Genomic DNA, 21,754 nt, shown 5'->3' with positions numbered 1-21,754 from the left:
GTAGGAATTTGAAGACATTGCTGTTGTATGCAAATGCAAGCAGAGGGAGTTCATAATCCCAAATCGAACTGCAGATGCGCGGAAGCATTTCAGCACCACCTTAGAGTGATCACTCATTCATCGTGCTAAGAGAATTAAACGTGCCAATATAAATGTTCAAAATGCTTTGGAAAAGTCAAGGAGAAAAGCACTGGTTTCTTGGGGTTCAGTTGACTAACATCCATGCACTGTCGGTCTTTGTAGGAGAAACTCGGTTGCAATCCATGTGTAGGGGGAAAACAAGATAATTCTGCCACCTTGTGGTATGAATTAGTAATTGCAACAAACTACTAAACCGAGGCGGATGACATGGCAATGACATGTTATTCCACTAGGTGGCAGAAGGTACAATTCACCTGCGTGCCAACCTGTTAGAATCTGACAAGACAATAATGGTTTTGCGTTGAAGGCTATGAGTTCACACATGAGATATTCTCAGTATACGGTTACATTCCAACATAATCATACGATGAAGATATTCTGTAAACCCTAACACAGTACTGTATATATTTTTGGTGACATTTTTGTTTGGTGATAGGCCTATGCTGAGATTTACGTATACAACATCAAAACATGTCTATGTGCTCCCAATTAACTACTATTCTCATTCAATTTCATTATGATTATTTTTTGCCCAAGTAAGCTACTGTTTTTATGTAAGTTATTTTGCTATGCAGCATTACTTAAATATTTTTCTAAAGAGAAAACGTGAATATTGCACGTTATTGATATAGATTGATACAAATGAATGTCGACAAAACTCAATAGTAATTGAAAAAAGAAATATAGTATGTATTCTATGCATGGTATATTTAGTAACGCCATGATGCATAAAACAGTAGGGGGGGTGGGGAATCCTCGGTCTATTAAAAATTTGAGTAGATTTACATACTTTTATTTTTGATAGTGCTTACTGTTGCTGTCCCATGAAAAGTGCCAAAGGTCATTCATGCCACAATGCTTTAATGGCTGACAGTGTCAACAGCCACACACTTCACGCTCACAGTGACATCTTATGAAAAGTTTTTATTACATTTCCTGTTTGAATATGACACTCTTGCCATAGTAGAACAAGTGGCTTTTCATATCCTAACATAACACACATATCACAGTTATAATAAGCTTGACTAACATATCCTATAAGGAACAAGTTAGCAACAGCATTCCTCAAAGTGTCGAGACATGCTGTATTCTGTTCACTGGGGAGGGGCAATGAGAGAAAGGTGTGTGAGAGCGTGGGTGTACAGTATGCAAGCCGTGAAAAGCAGCGTGACTAGAAGGAGGAGGGACACCAACACAATTAAAAAATCCCCTTCAAATGATTGCATCATATTACTGGTTGCAATGGTACAAAATAAAATGTCATCATCAAGTTTGGATGAGGCAACAGTTATGACAACAAATGAGGAAATCATCAAAATAATCATTCCAAAATAATTTATGCCTTTAGGAAGTTCAAGGCTGGAAGTAAATATTGAAGTCTTCTAAATCCCAGAAGAATGCTGGTGAACACGAGCATCACATCTCCTTCAGCAGGCTAGCTAACCTACCAAAAGGAGCAGAAACCATTGCAAACCATTTCTACTAATCTTGAAAAATAATCTTTCACATCTCAATTCAGCCAAGCTTCTTGTCAGGTTCTCGTGGGGGAAAAATGGGGTCACATGAAACGAACAGCCATGAGAAGTGAAACTCAAAGAAATGCAGTCATGGCATTAGAGAAAATCAACACACAACAAATTTCAAAAGCTGTCTACAATCCTGTAATGCATCCCTGAGCCCAATGGCGGAGCTAGATGGGGGGCCACAGGCACCCCCCTCTCCACGCCTCCTACGGAACATATATTGAATGTTTAGCGGTGTTTTCTGAAAATCTTGGGGTGGGGGGGTTGTAAAAAAAAAATAAAAAGTCTGGTTTGCGGCTCACCAAGATATCCTCTCGCTTATCCTGCCTGATACAGAGTCCACATACTACCCGTAATGGGGAAGTGTCCACATTAGGTATGTATCACTTCTGTATTACCGACATCTCAACTGTGCATGTTTCTAAAGAACAAAGCTGGGGTAGGGGGGATCTTAAGCCAAAAATACTATGACCAAAATCCATTGAACTGCTGGCTAAGAAAATTGACAAGCCACTAATAGAAGGTGGAAACCAACTCGATTTTCCAGTTTTGCGCTCCACTCCTCTGTGAAAGACTAAGTGCGTCATGAAACCGGTATGCACCTCCAGAGGTTCTTAATACACAGAGTTGCACACCTGCAGTGTCCTGATGCCAAAAGCCCCTCAATAGAGATTATGACACCTCATTTGAGAAGATATATTTAACTCTAAATCCATGAGTAGTTTCTTATTCACTAAAACCAACTAAAAATCAGGGCAGGTGGACAAGAGTACATGCCACATAATGGGTTACGATAACGTTCAGATAGAAATTACATGTGCATATCTGAGCTCTATTATTAGCTTAGATATTCGTAGATACCGTGATAACCTGTCATGTTTTAACATGAAGCGAGCAAGGCGGCTTCAACAAGTTTTTGAGTTCACTGTGGTAAATAGTGCAATAAATCATAAGTGGGCGCTAAAGCTAAGTGACAATAATGATCCACTCAAGGGATTTTGACCTCAAGGTTACTGTTGATTGAAAGAGCTGATTAAATACCAATGTAATTATACAAGAAAAGAGATGACGTCACGCTTCCTTGACAACTTTCATTTTCTCCCGATACCGAAAGTACATGCCAGTGCTGGCAACCATTTAAGGGTGTTCCCCGCCTACTGCCTGATGACGGCTAGGAGAGCCTCCAGCACACCCGAGACCCCTGTGGGGATACCCCCGGTACAGATAAATAGATGGCTGGATGTATGGACCGAAAGTATACCGGTTTGCTTAATTTATGTACCTAAAGCAGATTGTAGTGCAGATACACATTTCCTGCATTGATGAAACTGTCTCAAACAGGGAAGAGCACAGGAAATGACCAACCACCCCCCACCCCCACCCCCTTTAGGAGGAGGTACACCACGCTGTGTGTGAGCGTGTATAAAATCTAACACAGGGCTGAAAAGAACCAGATCCACCCCCGCTTAAGAAGCAACAACAGACAAGAAATGGAACGGTAAAATTTTCTCTGTCTTTATCTCATTTTCTTCTTGGACAGTATGTGATTTTATAGTACCAATTAAAGATGTCAAATGTCAATTGGTTAATTCTGCTCCTGTTTACCTGGTCGAGTTGTTAATAGAATACTTTTTCCTGAGTGTCAGCAAATTGAATTTATTTAATCCAACATGTTTCTTCTCAGCCCTCATAAGCCACTGTTTGCCAGCTGGCTCATAGAGCAAGTGAATTCAGGCCAGTATGAGGGTCTGTGCTACGTGGCTCCAAACAGAATCCGAATTCCCTGGAAGCACAACTCCAAAAGTGACTGCAGTGATGTCGACACTAAAATCTTTCATGTAGGTCTGAGTTCCTTCAGTAAGCTGTAACACTGCTGGCACACGTGTTTGCCATATCCGGTTCGAGATTCAATGAGCTGTCAATTTTGTAATAATGATGCTTTTGAAATTTTTGCCAGTCAATCGCAGGGCACACATAGACAAACAACTAACTAGTCACACTCACGATCACACCTAAGGACAATTTCAAATGCTGAATTACCCTACCATGCATGTTTTCAGAATTTGGGAAGAAACCAGACTAGATGTACAGTTAAGACTAAATTTGGAGTTAAGGGCAATTTTAATATCAATTTGACGTTTTGAGTTGGAAATGGCATTAGAATAAGACAAAAGAATGTGTGCAATATTTAGCATTTTTGTTAATAGTCAAAACAATTAAGTAGTTTGCACCAATCTAAAAAAAAATCTTAATTTGCTGCATAATCTAGTAAACAGCTAGGGCATTGAGAGCACCGGACTGGACGAGATACTGAATAATTCTGGCCATGGAACACTTCCTTTAAAGAAAGAAAGAAAAAAGAAAATAATAGTGATAATAAGATTCAAAATAAAATGAATTCAGATTGTCTTGACTGCAAACTTGGCTAGAGTATGAATAACTTTCAGCATAAATCAATACTACTGCTTCTCAACTGTTGGCACCCTGGGAATTGTATTGTTGCAAAGTCATGCCACACTTTTATTGAGGTTAAAAACAATAAGCTATTTTTGCACATGTGCTTCACAATCGCCCCTGAAACGTTTGACACCGCCAAGAGCATATTGCTACTTATGCATTTGCTAGCCAAAGTGAATAGTTCCTGACACCTAGTTCTGAAAAATACTTTTTACGACATTACATTTTCAACTAGCTGGCGACCCACGTTTGGGTCCCGACCCCTCATCTATAGTGTATATTTACACAGACATACAGATCTTAGAAACTAAAGACAGAGTACACCAAAACTAAATGGCAGTTCATTTCAAACTGAGACACTGTATTCCACCTACCGAGATGTTCCTGTATGGTTCACAGCAATGGGCAGTTGTCAGTGGTAAAATCAGTGTTCACCCGAATGATAAGGCCAAATGGAAAACCAACTTTCGTTGTAACCTGAACAACCTCGAGCAGCACTTCAAATTGATTGAAGATAACTCCAAGACTGCAGACCCTCATAAAATCTATGAGATTATCAACACTAAGAGTAAGTCGCGATTGATTTAACCTAAATCTCTCGTCAAAGCAAATGTATTGATTTTATTCTTTGTTTTTCATTCATTTGTAGGCACAGAAGAAAATCAACACTTCAATTCTGTTTTTGTCTCCAAACAGCAGCAATTTGCGAATAACTCTATTGCCTTAGAGCCTGGTTGTCATCTGTTAGGTACATCCCATTTGTTTAAAGAAAGATAAAATTTCTCCCGCTTATAATGTTGCTCATTGAAATTTCATTTACTCTCTCTCAGGCGAGTGTTTAACAGAATATTCCCAATATCCAACCGTCCAGAGAAACAATTTCAGTGATGCAATTGTTAAGAATGCTGTTCCTCCTTTACAAGGTGAGCATTTCTTTCATTCTGTGTGGATAAACATCATGCCTTCCAATAGATACCGAAAGATCCCTGTTCAGAAAATGCCTTGAATTGAATTGCTCACCTCCCATTCTGACAATCAAAATTTTCCTCGTCGAAACCTGCGTAATACTTGCCCATTCGTCCACCTAACCTTCTTCTTAGATGGGTCAGTTGAGGGGGTAGCATGGCAGGAAAGTCCTCACTCCAGCAACATTGTCCGACTTCTTCCAGCAGGATTCCAAGGCCTCCTCAGGCCGTCTGAGAGACAGTCTCTCAGGGACAACCCCAAGGCCCCCCTCCCAGTGGTTCATGCTCCAACACCTCACTAGTGAGGTGTCCGTCCATGAAGCATTCTTACCATATACAGAGGGGGCTTTATTTTTAACCCCTCCCTATTGACTGATATTCTCACCCTATCTATCATGGAGAGCCTGGACACTATCGTATATCCTTGTTCAATGAACTTGTTCTTTCAGTCATGACTAAAACTTTGTTTACTTTTCTCCTCCCAGTAAATCCATACCTATCTTATAGGAACATTGACTTAGAGGTCTCCATCCACTACAAAAATAAACTAATGTTAAAGGCTAGCATGAACACAGCCCGTCTCCAACTCCACTTCCAAGCAGCTTGTGAGAACAACTCCTACCCTCTCTGCTTTCCCACCACTGAAGGCCTGCGGGACCACAAACAGGTGCCTTGTAACATTCGACAGACACAATGCGACAACCAATGTGATTTAAGACTCGTATTTGACTGTCTGATTCCACCTTGAATCAGGGAAACAGCCGTTTCATGTTGAATGATTCAATTTTCCACAAAAATATGCAAAGAACTTGACTCGTATGAGCATTACGAGTTTGATACAGTCTGTTTTTTGTCAAACTTGAAAACAAATGGGATGAACGTTTCGAGATGATAGGGAATGGATTTTCTAACAACAATTGTCTTTCCACCAGATTAAGTACACCAACCACATCCTCAACAGCATCCAGAGAGGTCTACTTCTTGAAGTCCATGAGTCTGGCATTTATGGAATCAGGCAGGACACTTGCCGCATGTTTGCTAGCATTGAGAAACCCAGCATGGCTCAAGCGCACCCGAAAAAATTACCCCAAAACACTAAAATGGAGCTCTTTAATTTTCAAAAGTTTTGTTATGGTGGGCATAATTATCTAAAAACCAATTAATATTGTAGAATGGTTGAATGAAATGTAATCTTTTTTATTTACATCTGTTTCAGAACTAAACCAGTTTAAGGAGAATAAGGGAGGCTCACCTAACTATACTATCACAATATGTTTTGGAGAGATGTTCCCGGATGGCAAACCACTGGAGAAGAAGCTCATAGTAGTCCAGGTGAGGCTAACATTAGGTTTCATCATTCGTGCTGTAAAAAGTCCTTCCCTGTTGCTAATACAAGGTGGTCCCGCTGATGTTCCAAAACTTTCATGAGATGGCCCTGAGTGAGGGAGCATCTTCTCTCAACAGCGCCAACATCAGCCTCCAATTGTCACACAACAGCTTATATGATTTTATTTCTTCTCAACTAAGCCCACCGACAACTGCGTTCAGCCAACAGTCCTGTAGAGATTTTTGTCCCTAATTGTTCCATTTACCAATAAAGTCTTAGTAAACCCAATTGTTGTATACACTGCTGAGTCTGTGACTTAAAAAGGTTCCAACAGACACATTTAATCTCGTGGTATTTTTTCAGACAGTAAAAATGAGTGAAAAAGACTTACAGTCCTAATCTCCAAATCAAAGCAGAAAAAAACTATTTGCTTCAGTACGCTCCTAAAATGTGCTACCTTAGCTGACCTAAACACAATGTTGTCCTCTCCTTTCTCTCTGTCTACATGTTCATAGTTGTGTCCTTCAGGAGGAAGTTCTCGGCTATATTTGGCAGTGTTATTTTGGATGCTGCTACGTACCGATTCGTGATAAAGACGTTCAATTACCAAAATCTTGCTCCATTTATTAAATTGAGACGACAGAAACAGGCAGAAATTACTGAAATAAACAGTTAAGTGGTACTAATGAAATCAAAAATATTTACAATATTGAAATTTCCTCATAAGACTATTGACATTTTTGCCAAATATTCAATAACAGTGAATTTCCTTAATGATACATTTAAATAACTGCAAAAAACTGCCTTTGAACCAAAACAGGAGTTTTGGCCACTGATGAATATTCTATTGACAAAACGTTACGCCTGCCGAGAATGGAAGTACTTAGAGAACAGTCTCTTAACAGCACAACTTTGGCTGTGCACAAAAAGAAAAGGTTTTGACCCTGCATAAGATCAAAATCCATGTTTGTCCACCGTGATGAAGAAAAGAAATACAATATTTATTATATTTCTCTCCTGCAAAAACTGCGCATGAGTGTTGATGGGATTTCGATCAGTGGCCGTCAGACAGACGTCTTCTTGGGCTTAGTCTCAGTTTTCTGGTGTTTCCGAGCGTGCTTGTATTTGTCCACGTAAGCCTTTACCAGATTGCCGACTTTCACTGGGTTAATTTCCCCACTCTTGCTGTGGCAAACCTAGTGGAACAAATGGTGACTTCAACAATTTTTTGGTCTAAACTGAAAACAAGCAATTTCATCTTACTTATCCTAGAACCCACCTTCCGCACAGCTTTGCGTAGAATGTCCTTATATTCCTCTTTGTTGATGTCCCTCTTCTGGTAGAAGGGTTTGATGGCTAGTTTCACCTCTTCAACGGCTCGCTCCTGCATGTGAAGCTTCTTCAAATACTCCTGACAGCCGCTGCCGCTTGGCAGAGTACCGTCATCTCCCTTGGCCGAATCACCGACTGAAGCAGGTCCACTTGTGTCCTGTTACAAAATGCAAAGTGACCCAACTTAAAGGCGATCACAACATAGCCATAAAGATTTGGTGGAGGTTTGTTTTCTTTAGTTGTGAAGAAATATTTGAATCAGAAAGACACTGATCATAGCAAAGTTGCAGAATAGTACCATGAACCAGTTTTTTACCAAACTTTAAGTCATTACTATTTAAGGGCTGGACACAGCATCTCAAATGCCAAAGATGTCTTGGACCTCTCAAAAATTGCACACACACACACACACACACTCACGTATTTAAAGGGGGCGTATTTTGCGATGTCTATGGGCTCAGTCAACTCGTCACTCAAATTTTATGATTTTTTCTTTCCATGTTTCGAATCCATTCAGAGGCTCCTTTTAACCGTCTCAGTGTCATAGGTCTTACCTGGCTCATGTAAATAGGTGAGGGTTTATGAGCTGCCTCCTGCTTCCGCTTTTCTTTAAACAAAGCCAGCTCTGAGGGAAAGCATTGCGAATGAAATCAAAGAGATGCAGATACAGTTACTGGACAGCCAAATGTAGAAATGAGAATAGCGACACTTACTGTCAGCATTTCTGTCTGGTTGGGCTCCATCGGTATCTTGTACATTCCACGTCACCCTTTTGCTTTGAATCTTCATTCTAGATGCCGTCAGCAGCTGTTGTGCCTCAGTGTTACCTTCTTGTCTGATGTTTTGCTGTTTGATATTGGCACCATTGTCCACAGTGTGCTCTTGCTTCACACAGTCCAGAATGTCAAGCAACATATCCACAGAGATGTCCTCGTCGTATTCGGAGATGTGCTTCGTTGGGACGTTCAACTCAATTGCGTTTGCCTGGTCCACTGGGGCCTTCACGTCGGGCTGTAAGTGTTTGGGTGCCTCCTGGTGACCGCCTGAGGTGTGAGCCGAGGTAACTGGCAATTTTGAGGACACTGACTCCGCTTTAATCGGAGTGATTTCAGCAGTTTCTTCCGTCGTGATTGTTTCAGACACTTGAATCTCTTTTTTTATTCCTTGGATGGATGAAGGTGCATCTTCTTTCTCGGTGTGTTGTGGGGTGGGAGCACTTTCAAACATATCTAAAGATGGTTGCTCATTTTTCTTTACCTTCTTAAAGATTTGCACTTCTTTCTTACTTTCTACAGATATGGCCGTGGTGTCTGCTCTGTCATTTTCCTTTTTAATTTTTGGAACAAAGGCAGAATCGGGCAAATCTTTTTTGACTTCTGGATTTTTCTCATCTTTTACAGAACTTAGCGAGACTCTGTTTTCGTTTTGAGTGTCCTTGTTATTTTTTGAGGGTGGAAAACCAGTCACTGAAGCTTTTCTAAAGCTTTTAGATGAACCACCCTCCTTGCTTTTCTCTCTTGAGCTTGATCTGGACCGGGACCTCCTTTTGTATTTTGGTCGTGCCTTCGCGTCTTCATTACGCGAGTGTGTGCGCTCTTTCCATCGTTCTTTGGATCTGGGCTTGTATGATGATTTCGATGGGGATTTAGAGCGGGAGCGTCCATGTTTCTGGGCCTTGGCTTTACCTCTGGATCGTGATCTGGACCGAGAACAGCGACGTGTCCTATTCTTTGACACCCTACTTGTCTCAGGGCTACTTCTGCTGTCATCACTTGTTTCCTGGCTGCTTTCTTCATGTCTTTTTCTCCTTGAACGCTCTCTGCTGCTTGATGTGGAGCTAGACCTTCAGATTGGAAATCATAAAGGAACAATTAACAGGACAAGCGTATTTGGTACTTTGTAAATAGAAAAAAAAAAACTGTCACCGTACCTTGATCTATGTCGTCTCTTGTTTTTACGAGAGCGCTTGGGAGAACTGGACAGAGAGCTTCCCGACGATGAATGTGTTCTTCTGTCTCGCGACCTTGACCGCCTGTCTCTGTCTTTGTCCGTTTTCTTCTGCTGGTCTTCCTGCTTTGAGACAAGATGGTCCTTAGTCTTGTCTCTGTCGGATTGTGAGCTGCGTGAAGTAGTGTGTTGTTTAGATGGAACCACTTGGGTGGACGTTTTCTTTTCATGACTCAAATCCTTTGGAGGAGACCTGGAATCCGATTTTTCTTGCTTTAGTCTTATATTGATATAAGGTGATCCAGAGCCCGAAGAATCAATCTTTCTGTCAATGGCGTTTTTGGAACTAATAGCATGACGTCCACTTCCCTCCTCTGTCTTCAAGTGGTCCAAGCGGTGTTGAACAGGTGAAAACGTGACTGTTGTCTTTGAACCAGAACAACTTTTCACACAGTGTCCAAACATGTCTATTCCTGAATCAGCAAGTCCTGTCTGCCTCTTGAAGCCACCAAATGGGGTTCGGTTGTCCATTTTTATGTCCACCAATATTGAGTCCTTTTCAACTTTGACAACTCTTGAAGTGCAACTGCCCAACCGTGAGGGAGTTTGCAAATGAGCACTTCTCGGTTCTTCTTGTGCAACTTCACTCTCGGGTGTTTTGTTTTTTGTTTGAAGCAGCTTCTGCTTACTTTGTGCTACGTCATAGGTGAACGCTGACCTGGGAAGTGAATTGAACCGACAATTGTTTCTGTCCAAGCTCTCACTTTCACTGTCACTGTCAGAACTGCTTGAGTCTGATATAGTTGGGTTCGAGGGGTCGTAGACATTCATGTCTTTTTTGTTAGCGGTAGCTGTGCGTGACGCCAACATTTTCTGTTGATCTCTGTGCTCTTGTCTCTTCCTTGCCTCATCCATCTTCTCTCTGCTTTCACCTTCACTAGCAGAAAATGATGGGAGGACCAGACGTCGTGAATGCAACGAGTTCCCGCTGGCGTTAATGCGGAAGCTTATGGATGAAGAAGTTGAGGATGATGCAGAGGAATTGGATAGTGATGCAGAAGGAGAGTCACTGGAGGAGCAAATAGAGAATGAGTTGGAGAAGGCTTGAGAGGAGCCAGCTCCTTGATTTGGAGGCTGGCGGTCAGTGTTGCTTTGTTGGCCAACATGTTTTTGTCTGTTTTTGTCCCCGGCAAAGCTGACCACGGCAGTCTCGGGCATGCCAGAATTATTATTACTGGAGGAAGAATTACTATTGCTTTTATTAGTGCCACTATTGCCATAATTTGTGGCATCTCGTTTTATTTTTGGTATCCTTGGGACGTTGTCCACATCTACCCACATGGGCTTTGTAGGTGCTTTATTAGGATGACATTGTGATTGAAGTGTTGTTTTGCTATAAGAGCTCAGGTTTGAGTCCCGACATGAAGTGAGGGCGCCGCACATGGAGGACCCATTGGTTCTCTGGACACCAAACGATGGTGAGGGTTGTTTTTTAAGAGGCGGCTGTAAACACAAATGGCCTCTCGATGACAAATCAGGAAAGTGAGGGGGCTGGCTATTGTTGACATCTGAAGGTGCTGACGAAGAACACTGAGAGAGAGGTCTGTTCAAGTTGCTGTGGGAGGCTCCTGGTAGATGTCTGTTGTCATAACTGGATGAAGAACTCTCTGCTAGGCTGGCTGAAATCACTAGCTGGTGGAGACCACTGGATTCCTCTGAGCTATTGCGCTTTTCTAAACCTGGCTCCAGCGTTGACAAACTGGCTGCGGAAATTAAAGCACAATGTAAGGCACAAAATGCTAATTGTTGCAGGTATTCATATTCATGCTCATTGAAGTGACGAAAAGTAGCCAATAGCTAACTCTACTTTTGAGAGTGTGTGAATCTCTGCAGTCGGTGCGTCTGTCAATAAGCCATTACGATTGAGGCCAAGTCGACAGGTTTGCTGTTGTGCACAAGTGTATGTCAGCTATCCTGTATTATCGTAGCATGTTAAAATGAATAAGGGACTTTCCCCCTTGTCATACAAGGGACTTATCTTTGAGCATTAAAAGTCATGTGAATGATTAATGGTTGGCAGGTTATCTGGATGAACTAAATTGAAGGTAAAATTCACCTCCTCTGAAAAGGAGCCAACTTCTCTAATCGAGTTGTTGGGTTGAAAAACGTTCTATCCCCATAAGGTGAATTAAATAAAAAAGGTCTAAGGTATGATTGTCGGGCTGTGATTAGAATTTCTGAACGTACCTGATTGTGTGGCTTTAAGAGAACCATCCCGAGTAATGACGACATCAGAGCTGTCCATTAAGAGCAGGCTTTGGCCTGAAAGGATGCTCCCCAGCAGATCGGGCACCGGCGCTGCCTCCACAACAACTCCAGTTTGGGGAGTATCCATACCCCGCCTGGCATCACACAAAAAGGTATTAAGTCGTCTCTTCATTTTGAAAAGAACATCTTGAAATTTTACCGTGGCACAGCAGCTTCTTTTTTTTTATTTATTTAAGATTCTATATTTTGCAATTGATAAACTCAAATATCCACAGTAGTACATTTATCACAAAACCCCTAGACATGAAGATGGAATTTTACCTTGACATACCCATACCGACAGGTCGGGCAACAGGCTGGTGAGAGCGAAAAGCAGAGTGAGAGATTCCTCTTCTCTTTGCCTCCAGCAAGGATGAAACAGTTTCTTCTTGGTCAGCCTCATCACTGAAAAACAAAAAACAGTAAGATCAAATTCCTCAATGGGGGTAAGTTATCACAGTACAAAGACTAACGATCATACCGATCAGCAAATGGATCCAGGTCGAAAGGATCCCCATAGATTGAAAGGGATGCAGCCCCTATGTCGACTCGCATGCTCCTTAGTGTATGCTCTGAGGGTCGACATATTGTAGGAAGTGAACAGTTGTTCTTTGATAGTCCGAGACTATTGGCGATGCGGCTCTGAGGAGTCGCTACCTTTTTTCCCACCTATGATAAAGCATAAACAAAGACAAGAAAGTCATTTTACATTCCACTGACTATTGTGAAAGGCTCACAATTACTGATGAGACTCACCATTGTCCTTTTGGATTTAGTCTTCCTCCCTTTACGTTTCTTCCTCGGTTTTGTTGAACGGCCTTTTTTACCCTTGTTAGAGAGCACCTTTTTTGTGGTCTTTCTGCGAATTCCTGTTTGATTGATTGATTGATTGATTGATTGACCGATTTACCGAACATTTATTACACAAAATTACATTACATTTTTGTATTTTTTTTATATAATGTTGAATTATATGTTTTACATGAAAGGCTAAACATTTTAAAGAAAAGAAACTCTTCAGTATCATGAATCGAAGCTATTTTATGTGCAAAGGGAGTGAGAAGTAAAAAAAAAAAAAAGAAAACGTATCGAGCCCCATCCCCTTCTTTTCTGTCATTTCATATACAACAAATATTTTTGTTGCTGGTTAATGAAATGAACCCAAATGCAAAAGCAGACAGAACACAAACACATTCCTATTAACAAGCTATTTCAAATAAACATATATACCGTATTTTCCGCACAATAAAACGCACTTAAAATCCTTTAATTTTCTCCCCGAACCAAAGGTGCACCTTTTAATAAGGTGCGCCTTTTGTGTGGACCAAATTCTAAAATCTGTAAATGTTTTTGTGTGGCTGCCGCTACATGCAAAGACGTAATATGTAGGAGTAATATGTAGACCCAATGAACCAATCAGAGGACATTACGTTGTACGTAAAATACGTAGACCGGGGCAGTAAACCAAACGGAGAACTGTACGTAATACGTTGATAAATAAATACTATCGGCTTGTGAAAAGCAAACAGCGTTAGGAGTAAAATGACATCTAAAACGACAGACAAAGAGACAATCTTACAAGGCACAATTCAAGTTTTCTGGAAAGACGGGATTATTGCCGAAGAGCAACGTGACAACGACGAGAGAACTGTCTTGCTCCTGCGATGTTTTTTTGTTTATCGTAAATCATGGCATGCATGCGCCCTATAATGCGGTGCACCCTATGTGGGGAGTAAGTACAGAATAGCGCCTGCAATTGAGTCTCCGCCTTTTAAGCCGAAGTGCCTATGGTGCGGAAAATACGGTACTAAAACAAAACATATAAGAGATACATACTAAGTATAGCGTGTGCTACTTTTCTTTCTGGTTCACTTGTTCCCCACTCTTGTATTGTCTTAATCCTACTTACCAGTCTTACGCCTGCGTCTAGTTGGAGGATGAGGTGTGAGGTCCCTTACATATATTGCTGTGTTCAGCCCGGCAACCACTGCATTGATGGTCTCATCCAGCCAATTAGAGTGGTTCTGGTATGTTTGAGCAAGCTGGAAAACAATAGTGGCATATGAACGAGTGTCCAGGTTTATTCTGTCAGTCCATTCTGTTACAAGGGCCAAACACATGCATATGTAGTATTTACTATATGGCATGCATCACACCTTAAAGGGAGGGTCATTTTCTATACACTAAATGCTGCTGCAAATAAGGACATACTGATCCAGAGCCAGACATGCGCATAAAAGAAGCAACACGCCATCATGCCAAACCTGCGATGTGCGTGCCTGTGAGATACGATGTCGATTCACATTGGCCCGAACCCGCTCACTGTGCTGAGTGCGAGCGATGGCTCGTATTGGAACCACAGCTCGAGACTGGGAACGACTGGTAGTCGGCTGGCCAGCAGTTTGGGTTTGATTCGGTTCTTCTACTGATCCTTCAAAAAAAGAATGCTCTTGAGTGAAAGCATGTATAAGCTTTGACACTTGACAAAATGTACCATTTGCTTCTATAGAAATTGTTGGGTCTCCTCTCTGTTAACAACCAAGTCTTTTATTATTTGACGAGTATACTTCTGAAAATGTATCTCTGAAAAAAAACCATTGTGAAATTGGCTGAATTGTCACATCACAAGAAATGATTATTTAACCGATAAATGTGTGAAGTGTAGCATACGAATCGCTGCCTCTACAAGTGAAAATAACAACAACTGAATAATACAGGAAGAATCAAATACATTTCAGCAGATTGTATCTCCAAAACCAAATGATGTCTAACAGTCAAACTTACCTGAGTTGTTGTTATTAGCAACACATTCAGGACAGAACCATTCCTCAACAGGAACAGTGTCCAGGGGTGGTGTCAGACATTCCATGTGGTAGCTGTCAACAAAGGGAAGATGGCCAATAACTCTAGTGCTTTGCTAGTGTGCGAGAATATTTGTTTTGGAAAAAGTTAGTGAAGACCTACCACAAAAGAGTAGTACAGTCAAATAACATCTCAAATTTAATTTAATAATCAATGATGAAGACTATGTTATTACATGATGATTCAGTAATGACACAAAAAAACATTGGCACCCCTGTGCTACTGTTAGATCATACACCACTTCCAAAAAACTATCAATTACCAATTATTCGCTATGCACCTTTATTTCTTTTATTTGCATTGGAACAACACAGAAAGGAGGAAAAAAATCAAAATGCTGTTGCTTTACATATGTATGTAGCTACAACTTTACTCAGGACAAATGCCAGGTTAGTGATTCTCAACAAAAAATCAATCGGCTGGAGTTATGAAAGATTTGAATATTAACAAGTTTAGCTTGAGGTTTTTGCTGCATGTGTTTTTAACTTAAAAGTATAAGAGTAGAGCCAGAGGTTTTCACCTGTCCCTTTCAGACAGAGATAGGACATTGCCACAAAGTTTGCATTTCCACAACTGTTGCGGCTTTGTGCATTAAGATAATTAGATGTGTGGCAGGGGCAGCAACTGGCTGGGTGTCATGTACAAAAGAGCAAGTAGCAAAGGAGCCTGCAAAATGTCCGTCTAAATGACCCATTTGATGTGAAAAGGTGTAACGTGTCATAGAATGAATGTCTCACCCAGCGTCACAGCCATCGCAGAGCAGAAGTCGGTCCTCTCGATCACTGCCCTGACACACTTCACAGTTTGTCTGCTCCAAGTCCAAATCAACCGTCACCTCATCAACTTTCTTCACTGGTTTTTGTACTGTAATCTGTATTGAGCATACAGTAAATACATCAAACACTGTACTGTACATCTGGAGATAGCAAAGTCATGTCTGGTGTGCACTTTTGTGCACCACATTTGTACGAGTGACTTAAGATATTAAAGGGATAAGGTCATATCATAGCAAACATACACGTGTTAAGATGTTCATTAGTCTGTTACATATGATGGGATAAGCACTTGCCATTTTCTGCACTTTGCCTCCATAAGATATCCGTAGGTATATGCTGTTGAATGTAATACGGTCCACAGGGCATGAGTTTGCATTCTAAACAGAGGGATAAAAACATGATAAATTAGATGCTAACCTTCTCTCTTCTACTTGTAAAGACTTTAAAAACAAACTTTATGACGCACTCATCCAAACATGATAAAACAGACTTAGCAAAGTATGGCCCTCGAGCCACAATCGGCCTATTAAAATCAAAAGTACAGTAACCATCAAATGAATAGTATCTATTCACCCCTTTTCATACAATTGCCAACAATTTAAATAGTAACATCCTTTTACACGTATCGCATTTATTGTACTCAGTGATCTTGTAAACATTTGGCACAACGGTGGTGCAAGCCCCACATTACCCCCACTTTCTCCACCATGTTCATGTTGCGAACAAAATAAACACGTCTTACCTTAGACCAAGCAAGGATGCAGTCGAGGCAAAAGTAGTGCTCACAGTTCTCTGGTGTGGCCACAGGTTGATTGCTGAAGGTGTTCAAGCAGATGGGACATTTATCCGCATCCTCGTCTGAGCTCATGGCTGGAATGGTTGCAGAGGTCTCGCCTAAAACTCCATCCTCCGCCATAGCGTCTTCTTCTTCATCCTCGTCTTATGTAGATAATACACAGTATAGTTATATAGAGGAGCTTTAACACAAATAGAAAATAAGACGTAGTCAAGACGGTTTATCAATTAACTGTCATATCTGTATTCCCTTAGCACGATAGACTTTATGGCAGGCAAACTTAACCATGTTACTAACACTAAACACATTTATTTACTATGTTTATAAACTGAGAGGAACCTATCCGACACCGTGACGTAGAAAGACTATTACACGCACACAGTTAAGCACATAATTATTATAGTAATTTGTTGTGCATTATGAAATATTTATTTGTTGAGCGCTTATTTTAATTGCAGTAATAAAAATTACACATTTGACACCAGACATGATGTGGAGATACCAACGTGATGGATGGATCGTTTAAATGCATCTAACAAAAATGACATTACTCTTACCATCCTCCACTTCATTGTCTTCTCCCTCCTCTCCCTCTAAACCATTGTCGTCAACATCATCTTCATTGCTGCTCTCTGATTCTCCCTCTTCAGACCCATCAATGTCATCATCAGAATCTAAAACAACATTAGTGTAAGTATATCTATGACAAGACTGAAATATTTTAGTGTACAAGTTAGTCATGTATGAAATGCCATGAGTTTGTGTCAAACACAGATCACACACACTACCTGAAATGTCCCACGGCACATCTCTTTTTTTGTGGACGCCGCGCCTTATCAGCTCTTCTGGACTCTCATCATCATCCATGACTGATTATTGAGAGGATTTTCACTCCAAAGCACGTCTATAATAAAGATGAAAAACAATTTTAAAAACCACAGTTCAAACTATAAATTGTATTATGAATGTGATGGTTTAACTGGATTAATTGCGTGTCAGATTACTCACTGTTTGGAAGAGAGGGCAGGTTGATATGATCAAACAGAAAAGTTCATTTCTACGATGTTGCCTGTGTCAAATTAACAAAGGTGAGCGTGAAGAATGCAGGTCGCTACTAACATAAATCAGTGTTATAGGCTATGAAAAGAGTAAGGTTGTTTTCCCAAAGATTATTTACATGGTGAAAGACGCATGTATGTATGTAAACAAAGAAGCAAACTCAGCACGAACAATACGTACGTCGTGTACTGCAGGAATTATTAACGAAGGGCAAACAGAGATATTGTATTACAAAGATGTGCACTAATAATATCATAACATCAAAGAAAGATTGTTTTGTTTAAAAACAACGACAAGCAAGTTAAATTTGCAGGAGCATGAATTCGTGTAGTTAGCTAACCTTCGAGTAGCATAAGCTAAATTTAGCATTGCATAGCGACTACACAGTTGAAATTTCCTCTTCATCGTTCCGCACACGCGGATAGTACACTACATGCACCAACCCAAAGTCGCAATCGTATATAAAAAGCTAGAAAAAGTAATAATAATAAAAAAATAAAAATACCTACCATATTTGGTTGCAAATTGATAGCTACGCTGAGAGAAAATTATGTTTCTATGGGAAAGGTGTTGAGTGACACGGCCCTGCTGTTTCGACGGAAATCGCCGAGTAGACGTTCTTTGCTGATAATAGCGAATGGTAAATATTGTTGAGGTTTACATTACCGCCATCTACTGGTATGGCGTGTATAAGACGTTTACAGTACAGTATATCTTTTACATACATTATTTTCATTATGTCATTTGTCCTATTTCCAGACCACATTTTGTTCAATCGTTTCTTCATGTCCACAACAATGATATTTCCAAATTACCTTTCTTTTTCTGTTTTGAGGTGTGCGAAGAGCAGGGTAAAATGCATTCCTTGAGAAAAATATCTTCTTCTTTTTTATCTTTTTTTTTTATATATATAAAACCAATTTGAATATCAACATAATATGTAAAAAAAATATCCTCCATAAACATTTGGAGGGTTATTAAGTTTTTTTTTGATAAAACAAAATGTAAAATCTAGTAAAAGGACATCTTATAATTAATTAGTCAATTAGATAATTGATTTATGACGCACATAAATGATGTGATATCATTTTTATTTGCCGTCTCTGTTAACTGATATCACGGAACAATTGTCTCATTTCTACATTTGTTTCTCCTCCTGCCTCACTATTCCACCAATCTCCTTCTCTTCTTGATTTGCCCACAAAAGGGTAATCAAAATCAGGCAAAGCACAAAAAAATGTTAACGGGGGTCACCAGAGGTGATGGCGGTGCCCGGGTCACCACACCGCTGACAGGTGTCAGCCTGACACGACCCTCTGCACATCCCTGAGGGTACATGACGTCATGGCACTTTGTGCAAAGTCCATTGCATTGTTTCTCTGTCTCTCACGCCCCTTCATGTCCCACCACACCAACTCTTGTAATCTGTTACATAATGCAGGGTAATCCTTATTTAGTACTCTATGCCATGGGGGTTATGTGTATCCTGGATAGGAATAATCCAGTCTTTGGTTCATAGCCAAACGCTGTTTAGATAGGAAGGTTCAAATAAAGGTCTTAAACCGGATGGATGTCTGGCAATATAAAGTTCACAATGTTCTTGGTGAAAAGATGGTAAAGTGAAGTGCAATCCCAGTGTTTCCTTTTCACATACTAGATTTTATTGTTTTATTATATAAAACTATTTCCTTTATTATATTTTCCAGGCCACTGTAAAATTAAACTACACGCCATGTATTATATAGTTCCAGAATTTAGAACATATGATACTGTAATATATGAATAATTAATAAGTATTTTTGATGGGCTCAGAGTGTTCCCGAATGTCACGTCGTAAATATTAAAATGCTCTCCTGGTCGTCATCGTGAGATCAGATTGTCATGCAGCATCCTTGCTACGTGCACAATCTCCCTCTGCTCATGGCAACACTGTACACAAGCGAGTCGAGTCCAACCAATTTGCATTGCACGCATAGGGGTGTCATTTGTTCAAAGAAGTTCAAACTACACGTCTTACGTGAATAACAGCAGTCACAAACACTCGACGCGTTTATATAAATATAAATACGGCCATTATGGGTAAAATTTTGAGTAAATAATGATATGATAGAAATTGGATTAAAAAGTGGAATGGTTTGTTCCTAATGTAAGACGTGCGAAAATGAACGCACCGCACCCCAACTAGAGCGTGAACTGTAAAGTAACTGCTGGTTGTGGCACGGCCACCTTTCTGAGAATTTAATTGGTCAATAATGGATTATAGGCGTGGCATGTTTTGCTTAACAGAAAGTTCATTGGCTGGACACTGTGCCCGTTGACTTGTTCATTTACATATCCAGGTCAGGTTGTCGTCGCACGGGAATGGGCTGGGTAGAGCCAGTGCAAGTGAAGTCAACTTCGGCTGCGTTGGGTTTACTATGGAAATAGAAATGACCCCAAGTTTTATTAAGATCTGTGATTTCTGTAAAGAGAAAAAAATAATGTGATTAGAAGTAGGCGAGATATGCAAGAAATCACATTCAATTATTTTGGTGTGCATTTAGGAGTACTGTGCAACAAGAAAAACTTGGGACCGGTAAGTGCAGCTTTATCTATACACCACTGTTAGACGGTATAGAAAATTGATGGATGGATAAACGCTCTATCTAGCTGAAGTGAATGAAATGGACTACATCCCACCTGTCTTTGGACTACAATTCCTGTAATGTTTATTACATATTTTGATGATTTGAATTAAAAATAAAACTCCAATCACTATGTGCACTACACCGTTTGCAGTGGGCCATTTAAACTACTTAATCATTATTTCTATTACATTTCTTATACATGTAGTGACCTAATGTCACCGAATACACTGCCCTGTCTTGTTTGACCATACAATGTGTGATATTCATAATGTAAAATTGTATGTGTGTTTTTGCTGCCAGGGCAGTGATTGAAAAGCTCTAAAAGCAGGTAAGCCACTGACTAACGCACATTGCGCCCAATGCCAGTTCCACTGTGCGTGTGACAGCGGCTAACCTGGTTTTGGGAATGCGTCTTGGAGCAGACAAGCCATCATTCAACAAGCACGCCTTCACCATGTCCCAGTAGTGTATTGCCGTTCGGTCAGGCCTACATTGGAGGTCCTGCCCCTCCCTTTGTGCACCTACTGTACTTTATTTATGGCCTGCATAGCGAGTGCACGTACTTGTTGGTCCGACCTCTGTGACCTGCTCTCGCAAATACAACTTACATACTGGATACTAATTATCAAACGATTGCAGCAATTTAGCTGCAAACTAAACCAGGACATCTTTTTACAGAAATGCCTTTGATTGACTGACATGATATGTGTTTTATAAAGAGACTATTTGAATAAGTGAGGGTGATTTAATTGCTTTTTTGTAAGAAGTCTTTGAATTTATGGGCTATATCATGTGAAGTCAAGCAGCTTTACATTACATGTTCCTGGCAAGCGGGTGAGTTTACCTGCAATACTATTTATGTCCACAAGTGGGCGTGAGAGTTCCACCGTATCGGGTCTGTCCAGACAGTGGAGCAAAAAACACATGGATTTGGGAGATTATATAACCCTCCCAGACAGATCTGTAATCCAATTCTTCACAAGTAATCATCATATCAAAAGTGGCCATTTTGTGAAGCTTTAATATCCCATTTATACAAGTACATGGAGTTGAAGGTAAAAAAAAAAGTTGACTACTGAGCAATGAGAGTGCCAATTAGTCGAGGTCATGCTTTTCAGTCCAAAGGTGGCCCGCAGCCTAAAAGCCACATCAAATATGTGGAATGTTGTATGTACAACATTCCGCATATTTGCACATTACGGGTAAACATGAGGAAGTTACTGGAGTTTTATGTTGTGGTGATTACACATTTGTGATTTTTAGTTATCTAATACAAGTCCATCGATTTCAATATATATATATATATATATATATATATATATATATATGCAATAGGTAGGTAGGTAATACAACAACAGTAGGGCCTACTTAAGGTGCAAACTATTCAGTTTTTGGACTATGACAGTTTTCATGATTTTCATGTTTTCATTTATGTATTAGTCGCTTTAATTTAAAAACATTGTTGCGATGGTTTTGGATGTTAATTTCTTTCTTTGAATAAATCCAAAACAACTCATTGGCCTAATAATCAATATTAATGTTGTGTGAGTCACTATTTTGAAATAAAACTTTGAGACTATATTCTATAATTTTGTTGCCACAATTCTTAACTACTGTAAATATCTACACATAAAC

At 40.2% G+C, this 21,754-nt stretch overlaps 2 protein-coding genes and 1 long non-coding RNA gene across 5 annotated transcripts; 2 read left to right on the top strand and 1 right to left on the bottom strand.

The window, feature by feature from the left end:
- The first annotated feature begins 3,002 nt into the window (after positions 1–3,002).
- On the top strand, positions 3,003–6,701 carry irf7 (interferon regulatory factor 7). 2 transcript variants are annotated; one of them, XM_061282553.1, is made up of 9 exons: positions 3,003–3,162; positions 3,349–3,502; positions 4,521–4,689; positions 4,771–4,869; positions 4,952–5,044; positions 5,572–5,753; positions 6,019–6,220; positions 6,303–6,418; positions 6,483–6,701. In XM_061282553.1, exons 1-9 carry the CDS (start codon positions 3,155–3,157, stop codon positions 6,663–6,665), a joined length of 1,206 nt encoding a protein of 401 aa, XP_061138537.1. In that variant the 5' UTR covers positions 3,003–3,154; the 3' UTR covers positions 6,666–6,701. The 2 variants fall into 2 exon arrangements, with proteins under 2 accessions (XP_061138537.1, XP_061138536.1); XM_061282552.1 differs by lacking the exon at positions 3,003–3,162 and having other exon boundaries at positions 3,171–3,502.
- A 315-nt stretch (positions 6,702–7,016) lies between these two features.
- phrf1 (PHD and ring finger domains 1) lies at positions 7,017–18,136 on the bottom strand. 2 transcript variants are annotated; one of them, XM_061282550.1, is made up of 19 exons: positions 18,002–18,136; positions 17,442–17,502; positions 17,222–17,337; positions 16,991–17,107; positions 16,380–16,576; positions 15,931–16,014; positions 15,599–15,732; positions 14,784–14,875; positions 14,264–14,430; positions 13,909–14,041; positions 12,756–12,868; positions 12,481–12,668; positions 12,282–12,404; positions 11,940–12,094; positions 9,676–11,455; positions 8,459–9,588; positions 8,300–8,370; positions 7,693–7,902; positions 7,017–7,609 (listed from the first exon to the last, which is right to left on the bottom strand). In XM_061282550.1, the coding sequence occupies exons 3-19, from the start codon at positions 17,298–17,300 to the stop codon at positions 7,478–7,480; spliced, it is 4,905 nt and encodes a 1,634-aa protein (XP_061138534.1). In that variant the 5' UTR covers positions 17,301–17,337; positions 17,442–17,502; positions 18,002–18,136; the 3' UTR covers positions 7,017–7,477. The 2 variants fall into 2 exon arrangements, with proteins under 2 accessions (XP_061138534.1, XP_061138535.1); XM_061282551.1 differs by having other exon boundaries at positions 14,279–14,430.
- A 1,725-nt stretch (positions 18,137–19,861) lies between these two features.
- LOC133156967 (uncharacterized) lies at positions 19,862–21,708 on the top strand. The gene is made up of 2 exons (XR_009714922.1): positions 19,862–20,067; positions 20,420–21,708. It is a non-coding gene; the product is annotated as an uncharacterized LOC133156967 (long non-coding RNA).
- Positions 21,709–21,754: the final 46 nt, after the last annotated feature.

Source organism: Syngnathus typhle, linkage group LG7 (genome assembly GCF_033458585.1).
Source record: "Syngnathus typhle isolate RoL2023-S1 ecotype Sweden linkage group LG7, RoL_Styp_1.0, whole genome shotgun sequence".
In the NCBI taxonomy this organism is placed as follows: domain Eukaryota; kingdom Metazoa; phylum Chordata; class Actinopteri; order Syngnathiformes; family Syngnathidae; genus Syngnathus; species Syngnathus typhle.
This window is presented reverse-complemented; position numbering and strand designations above follow the sequence as displayed.